We start from the raw sequence: 7,905 nt of genomic DNA, 5'->3' as shown, positions 1-7,905 counted from the left end.
TGTGCCCTGCAGAGCACCGGGCCTGCCCCATACTGGGGACACACTGCAGGACAAGCAGTGGATAGCCAGCCACCTGTGCTGGCTCCTGATGGGCGCTGCCCGGGGTGAGTGACATTGCAGACAGGAGGGCGAGGGAGGGCCCTGCAGCGAAGACCAAGAGCACTCGTTTCTCCTTCAGATCAAGGAAATAAAGGGGGAGAATGGCCTCCCCCAGAACAAGACTCGGAGCAGGGACACGGGGCTCAGAACGGAGCCCAGAGACGGAAGGAGCAGAGCAGTCAGAGGGTGGCACAGAAAAGGACAGGACTGCAGGCCCACAAAGCCACGCGAGGAGGCCAGGCTGAGGGCACGGGTGTCCAGCGTGAGAAGTCAGGACACGTGTCCAGAGTGCACACCTCCGCTGGCCAGTCCTCTGCTGGGCAGAGCCAAGGCAGAGCAACTGCAGGAGGGCCTGGCACAGGGACCTGGAAGCTGCCCAGAGCTCACACGGCCTCCGCCCCTGGGCAAAACAGCCCTGAGCCATGGAGCAAAAAGGGACAGGGACTCTCTGATGCCCCTGTGAGTGACCACATGGGCAGAGCCAGAGAACAGCACCATCCGCCAAGCAGAATGTCCAGGGTGACCAAGGGCAGGTCTTTGTTCAGCAAAACTGGCCGTTGTCGGGTCTGTGTTGGCGCTGGACAGCGGCTGCTGGAAGTGGGCCAGCCAGAAGCAGGGTGCTCCAGCCCTGGGTGCTCACAGCTCCGTGGAGGGTGAGGGCCGCAGTGCGCCCAGAACGCTGGCCACTGTCCACCAACCATCCAGACCTCCATGGTCAGATGCTCGCTCACCCTCCCAGAGTCCCGGTTCCTCTGCTGTAACTGGGCGTGGAGACGCTCCCTGGAGAAGCTGGAGGCCGAGAAGGCTCCCCCCTTGCCCCGCCCCTCCCCCTCCCCCTCCCCGCCCCCTCCCCCCCCCAGCGAGCTCAGCAGGGAAGCGGTGGGGAGAAGCCGCCCTTCACCGCTGGATCCCCTCTGCGCCACCTTCCCGACACTCCCACCTCCCCACGTCCTGCCCGGGAGCCAGCGTGCCAGGAACAGGCATCGCACAGGGACAGAAGGCACACAGGCACTTGGGGACCTCTGCGGGTCAAGGCGCTCAAGACCCAGGTGGACAGGCCAGCTCGACCTCGTGGAGAAGGACAGCCTGAAGGCCACACACGTGGGAACCTCCAGCAGAGAAAACGGGGTTCTGGGGATTTAAAGAAGACGCCCGTTCAGCCTCCTCCGCAAAGCCAGGGAGACGCCAGCCCTCGCCTCGTCCTCTCCACCTGGGGGCCAGCCCTCAGAGAGCCCGTCCCCAGCCCAGAGAGGACATCAGGAGGGCCCCAGGACCGAGGAAGGGAACTCGGTCTCCCCCACGGTCGCGCGACTCCCTGCGAGTCTGTAGGTGAGAAAAACAGGTTCAGAACTCCAGTCCCATGACCAGCGCGTGGACACACAGTCCCTCCCTGGGAAGCCGCCTGCAACAGAGGGGAGGGAGAGCGGCCCAGAGAGCCGGAGGGGCCCTCGGTGGGACGCTGCGTTTGGATCTGCAGAGTCCCCAAGGCCATCGTGTGTGGAAGGCCTGGTCCCCATCCAGTGTCACTGGAGGTGGCAGAACCTGAGGGGGTGGGTCCTGGGGGGGGGGTTGGACCATGGGGGCATGCCCTGAGGGCCCATGGGACTCCGACCCCCTCCTGTCTCTCTGTACCTCCTGGTTGCCCCTCTCCTGTGTGTCCCACATGATGTACAGCACCACCCCCGGCCGAGGCAGCAGGACCGACTGACCATGGTCTGGAACCTCCCAACTCTGAGCCAAATAAACCTCTTCTCTTTTTAAGTGGATGACATCAGGTACTTTGTCACAGCAAGGGAGGCTGAGTAATGAGGGAAACACTCACTGTGCCCTCCACGGCCAGCACCCACTGGGCCTCTCTGCCCCCAGGATGGCCAGCACACACTGGGCCTCTCTGCCCCCAGGATGGCCAGCACACACTGGGACTTACCCCCGGATGGCCAGCACCCACTGGGCGCTATGTCCTCCATGGCCAGCACACACTGGGCCTTGCCCCAGGACGTCCAGCACCCATGGGCCTCTCTGCCACTGGGGAGCCGGGGGAGCATACCCAGCTCCAGTCCTGGGCTCTCACCTTACTCCCTGCCAAGGGGACCAGAACCCCGGGAAAAGCAACCGGCAGGATGAAGCAGGAACAGTGGAGACGAGCTGGGCCAGAAAGGTCATGGGGGACACTCGAGAAAGGCCAGGGGGACACTCCAGAAAGGTCAGGGGGACACTCCAGAAAGGTCAGGGAAACAGTGAAGAAAGGTCAGGGGGACAGTCCAGAAAGGTCATGGGGGACACTCGAGAAAGGCCAGGGGGACACTCCAGAAAGGTCAGGGGGACAGTGAAGAAAGGTCAGGGGGACACCCCAGAAAGGTCAGGGGGACAGTCCAGAAAGGTCGGGGGGACACTCCAGAAAGGTCATGGGGGACAGTCCAGAAAGGTCAGGGGGGACACTCCAGAAAGGTCAGGGGGGACACTCCAGAAAGGTCAGGGGGGCACTCCAGAAAGGTCATGGGGGACACTCCAGAAAGGCCAGGGGGACACTCCAGAAAGGTCAGGGGGACACTCCAGAAAGGTCAGGGGGACAGTGAAGAAAGGTCAGGGGGACACCCCAGAAAGGTCAGGGGGGACAGTCCAGAAAGGTCAGGGGGCACTCCAGAAAGGTCAGGGGGGCACTCCAGAAAGGTCATGGGGGACACTCGAGAAAGGCCAGGGGGACACTCCAGAAAGCTCAGGGGGACAGTCCAGAAAGGTCAGGGGGACACTCCAGAAAGGTCAGGGGGGACACTCCAGAAAGGTCAGGGGGGCACTCCAGAAAGGTCATGGGGGACACTCGAGAAAGGCCAGGGGGACACTCCAGAAAGGTCAGGGGGACACTCCAGAAAGGTCAGGGGGGCACTCCAGAAAGGTCAGGGGGACACTGCAGAAAGGTCAGTGGGGACAGTCCAGAAAGGTCAGGGGGGACACTCCAGAAAGGTCAGGGGGGACACTCCAGAAAAGTCAGGGGGGCACTCCAGAAAGGTCATGGGGGACACTCAAGAAAGGCCAGGGGGACACTCCAGAAAGGTCAGGGGGACACTCCAGAAAGGTCAGGGGGGCACTCCAGAAAGGTCAGGGGGACACTGCAGAAAGGTCAGTGGGGACAGTCCAGAAAGGTCAGGGGGGACACTCCAGAAAGGTCAGGGGGGACAGTCCAGAAAGGTCAGGGGGCACTCCAGAAAGGTCAGGGGGGACAGTCCAGAAAGGTCAGGGGGGACAGTCCAGAAAGGTCAGGGGGACACTCCAGAAAGGTCAGGGGGGACAGTCCAGAAAGGTCAGGGGGGACAGTCCAGAAAGGTCAGGGGGACACTCCAGAAAGGTCAGGGGGACACTCCAGAAAGGTCAGGGGGGACAGTCCAGAAAGGTCAGGGGGGACAGTCCAGAAAGGTCAGGGGGACACTCCAGAAAGGTCAGGGGGACAGTCCAGAAAGGTCAGGGGGGACAGTCCAGAAAGGTCAGGGGGACACTCCAGAAAGGTCAGGGGGGACAGTCCAGAAAGGTCAGGGGGGACAGTCCAGAAAGGTCAGGGGGACACTCCAGAAAGGTCAGGGGGGACAGTCCAGAAAGGTCAGGGGGGACAGTCCAGAAAGGTCAGGGGGACACTCCAGAAAGGTCAGGGGGACAGTCCAGAAAGGTCAGGGGGGACAGTCCAGAAAGGTCAGGGGGACACTCCAGAAAGGTCAGGGGGACAGTCCAGAAAGGTCAGGGGGGACAGTCCAGAAAGGTCAGGGGGACACTCCAGAAAGGTCAGGGGGACAGTCCAGAAAGGTCAGGGGGGACAGTCCAGAAAGGTCAGGGGGACACTCCAGAAAGGTCAGGGGGGACAGTCCAGAAAGGTCAGGGGGACACTCCAGAAAGGTCAGGGGGGACACTCCAGAAAGTTCAGGGGGGACACTCCAGAAAGGTCAGGGGGGACAGTCCAGAAAGGTCAGGGGGGACACTCCAGAAAGGTCAGGGGACACTCCAGAAAGGTCAGGGGTGCTCTCCAGAAAGGCCAGGGGTGCTCTCCAGAAAGGCCAGGGGGACACTCCAGAAAGGTCAGGGGGGACACTCCAGAAAGGTCAGGGGGACACTCCAGAAAGGTCAGGGGGGCACTCCAGAAAGGTCGGGGGGACACTCCAGAAAGGTCAGGGGGGACAGTCCAGAAAGGTCAGGGGGGACAGTCCAGAAAGGTCAGGGGAACACTCCAGAAAGGTCAGGGGGGCACTCCAGAAAGGTCAGGGGGGACAGTCCAGAAAGGTCAGGGGGGACAGTCCAGAAATGTCAGGGGGGACAGTCTAGAAAGGTCAGGGGGACACTCCAGAAAGGTCAGGGGTGCACTCCATAAAGGTCAGGGGGGACACTCCAGAAAGGTCAGGGGGGCACTCCAGAAAGGTCAGGGGGACAGTCCAGAAAGGTCAGGGGGGCACTCCAGAAAGGTTAGGGGGGACACTCCAGAATGGCCAGGGGGACACTCCAGAAAGGTCAGGGGGGACAGTCCAGAAAGGTCAGGGGGCACTCCAGAAATTCCAGGGGGGCACTCCAGAAAGATTGGGGGGCTCTCCAGAAAGGCCAGGGAGGGCACTGCAGAAAGTCCAAGGCAGGGTCAGGGGCTCGGCGGCCAGCGCTGGGACAATCAGCACAGTGTGAATGGTGGTGACTGTCACTCCAACCAGGTGGGAACTCCGCTGTCCACACCAGAGTGCACGCGTAAGTGAACTGGACAAGTGGACAGTAGAGGTGGCAGCAGGGACTCGCAGGGACACCCACGGCGATGATACGTGTCACAGGCCAGTCTCCAAAGGCTGGGAGCGCCACTTGAGGGGTCTCTGAGCACCCAGGGTGTCTGGGCATCTCAAAGAGTCTCCCCTAATGTGGGCTGGTGACAGAGGGATGAGAGCAGCGCCCGGTGTGGGTGCAGGCCGGCTGCCCCTCTCCCACACAGTGGTCTGCCCATGACGAGGTCCCGATGGGCCCACACTGAGGGGTGTCTGGAAATCCAGCACCACTGTCCAGAGTGGGGCCCAGGGACAGGGAGGCCAGGCAAAGGCCAGGCCACGTCAGGCTGGCGGACACCAGGGAGGCCTTCATCAGGTGCCCTGGGGTCCAGGACCCGGGGACACTCGCACTGGGAAGAGAGCGCTGCGTGCAGACAGGCTGGGCAGCTGGGCGGTGGGTCCCGTGTGATAACCAGGGGGAGCTGGCCACGGGAGCTCTCCACTCCAACATGCTGCATGAAATCAACCTAAAAATCGTCCACGAACTGGAGCCAGGTGATAGACCCAGCCTGATTCCCTCTTAAAAGTGGGAGCCATCTCGCCACAAAGCCATGAAAAGCTAATTTTGGCTTTGCTATAAATTACTGCAGATTCTGAACCTGCTTGGAATGCCTGCCGTGCCTTGAACTCGCCCTGCCTGGCTCTCCGACCAGACAGCAGCCCTCTCTGAAACTTAGTGACGCCTCACAAATCTTGGCCTTCCCTGGCCAGTACTGACCCTCTCTGAGGCTCTAATGACCTTCATAAATTCTGATGTCGGGACCAGCAAAAATGTCATGCTCGTCGGAGTTCTGTCATCTGTAACCGCCCCTTTGTGTGACTTTCTGGGCTGTAAAGCTGGGCTGCAGGAAAGATGGGGTTGTTCCTTGTTCCCGTGGTTTTGGGAGGGAGAGGCAGCCCAGTTGGTTGAAATAATAAGCTTGCTTTAATTTGATTTTAATTGGAGTCAGTGGTCTTTTCTTGCGTCCTGGTCTAACACCAGCCTACTACGTGCTGCAAGGCCCCATCTGTCCCACCTGCTCCCCACTAGCAGCTCCAGACAGAGTCCGCAAGGGAGGCCGCCTGCACTCCCGTCCCAGACCTCCACAGAGCCTGGCTCCCAGCAGGGGACCCTCGCGGCGGGCGCCACACAGCCCAGAAGCCTTGGGCCCTGACCCTGGAGTCTGTCATGTGCCCTTGCCTGGAAGGAGGGCGTTTGCAGAAAAGGGAGCGAAGGTGCAGTTGGCGGGGTGGGCTCTAGCCCAACGTGGCCAGTGTCCTTGTGAAACGGGGACATGCAGGCGGACCGGAGAGGGAGAGTGCCGCGGGCACAGGGAGACTAAGTCAGCAGCAGGCTCCTGCAGGCGGGCAGCGCCAGCAGCTGGGGAGCTGTGCCCAGCCTCTGTGCTTGCTACGGCAGCCCAAGAAGGGTGCGTTAGGGCAGAGAAGTCCTGCCCAGGTCATCTCTACCCAGAATCCAAGTGAACTCCTCCCTTGGCCCTCTGACCACAGGGTGCAGGGTCCTGGTGGGCAGGGACCCTGGGACCCCGCCACCCAGAGGCAGCATGCCCCCACAGCTGTCACCACAATAAGCAAGAGCCACCTGGGCCCCAAATACGCTCGCTAGAAGCCCCCTGTCCACACGACCTCCGTCCACCTCCACTTTTCCCTCTGAGACTGAAAACAAGTTAGATCCTGAGCCGGGCGGAGTCAGCCACGCAGGAAGCTGGAGCTCAGGAAGCTGCTCTCCAGGAACTGGCCCCAGGCCATCAGGAAGGGGGAGACGAGGGGCCAGGATGGGACAACACAGGCCAGGAGGGAATAAAACCCAGAGCCCCAGGCCTCACACCCACACTCACCCACACACCCACACACCTCCTCCAGCACACCCACCAGGGCCGCCTCCACCATGTCCCTCTGCTCCAGTGACCTGAGCTATGGCAGCCGCGTCTGCCAGCCCGGCTCCTGCGATTCCTGCCCCGACTCCTCCTGGCAGGTGGACGACTGCCCAGAGAGCTGCTGCGAGCCCCCCTGCTGCGCCCCCAGCTGCTGCCAGCCCAGCTGCTGCGCCCCAGCCCCCTGCCTGACCCTCCTCTGCACCCCAGTGAACTGTGTGTCCAGACCCTGCTGCCAATCAGTCTGCACCAGCTCCTGCACCCCCTCCTGCTGCCAGCAGTCTAGCTGCCAGTCTGATTGCTGCAGCTGCTCCCCCTGCCAGCCGTCCTGCTGTGTGTCCCTCTGCTGCAAGCCCCTGTGCTGCAAGCCCGTCTGCTGCAAGCCTGTGTGCTGTGTGCCCATCTGCTCTGAGGCTTCTTCCTCCTGCTGCCAGCAGTCTAGCTGTGAGCCCTCTTGCTGCTCCTCTTCCCCCTGCCAGCAGTCCTGCTGTGAGCCCTCTTGCTGCTCATCCTCCCCCTGCCAGCAGTCCTGCTGTGTGTCCCTCTGCTGCAAGCCTGTGTGCTGCAAGCCCGTGTGCTGTGTGCCCGTCTGCTCTGGAGCCTCCTCCTCCTGCTGCCAGCAGTCTAGCTGCCAGTCTGACTGCTGCAGCTCCTCCCGCTGCCAGCCGTCCTGCTGCGTGCCCGTCTGCTGCAAGCCCGTCTTCTGCTACAGACCCTCCTCCTGCGTGTCCCTGCTCTGCCGCCCCGTGTGCAGGCCCGCCTGCTGTGTGCCCGTCTCCTCCTGCTGTGCCTCCTCCTGCCAGCCCAGCTGCTGCCGCCCGGCCTCCTGCGTGTCCCTGCTCTGCCGCCCCACCTGCTCCCGCCCGGCCTGCTGTGGTGTCTCCTTGGGCCAGAGGTCCTGCTGCTGACCAGTCATGTCCCCAGAGCCAGTGGGCTCAGACCCCACTGGGAGGTGACAGCCATATCCTGAATTGCTCCTGTCCTCTGGCTATTTCCTGGTGTCTGCTGGTCCAGCTGCTGCTGAGCTGGTCAATATAGAAACACTAAACGTCCATACTCAGCTTTTTGGAGGGCTCCTGGAAAGTCCCTGTCCCCTGTGTGGTCAGCAGTCCCACCCCCTGGCCCTCTGCCCCTTCTCTGGATGCACTTGA

At 62.0% G+C, this 7,905-nt stretch overlaps 1 protein-coding gene across 1 annotated transcript; it reads left to right on the top strand.

The window, feature by feature from the left end:
• Positions 1-6,768: 6,768 nt before the first annotated feature.
• On the top strand, positions 6,769-7,662 carry LOC143408322 (uncharacterized). The gene has a single exon (XM_076867921.2). It carries the CDS (start codon positions 6,769-6,771, stop codon positions 7,660-7,662), a length of 894 nt encoding a protein of 297 aa, XP_076724036.2.
• The last annotated feature ends 243 nt before the right edge of the window (positions 7,663-7,905 follow it).

This window comes from Callospermophilus lateralis, chromosome 10 (genome assembly GCF_048772815.1).
Source record: "Callospermophilus lateralis isolate mCalLat2 chromosome 10, mCalLat2.hap1, whole genome shotgun sequence".
Classification (NCBI taxonomy): Eukaryota; Metazoa; Chordata; class Mammalia; order Rodentia; family Sciuridae; genus Callospermophilus; species Callospermophilus lateralis.
The sequence above is the reverse complement of the archived record's forward strand: the minus strand, read 5'-3'. Positions and strand labels throughout refer to the sequence as shown.

Excerpts from the sequence above, each read along its gene's own strand:
- LOC143408322 (XM_076867921.2), top strand. The coding sequence starts at position 6,769 with ATGTCCCTCTGCTCCAGTGACCTGAGCTATGGCAGCCGCGTCTGCCAG.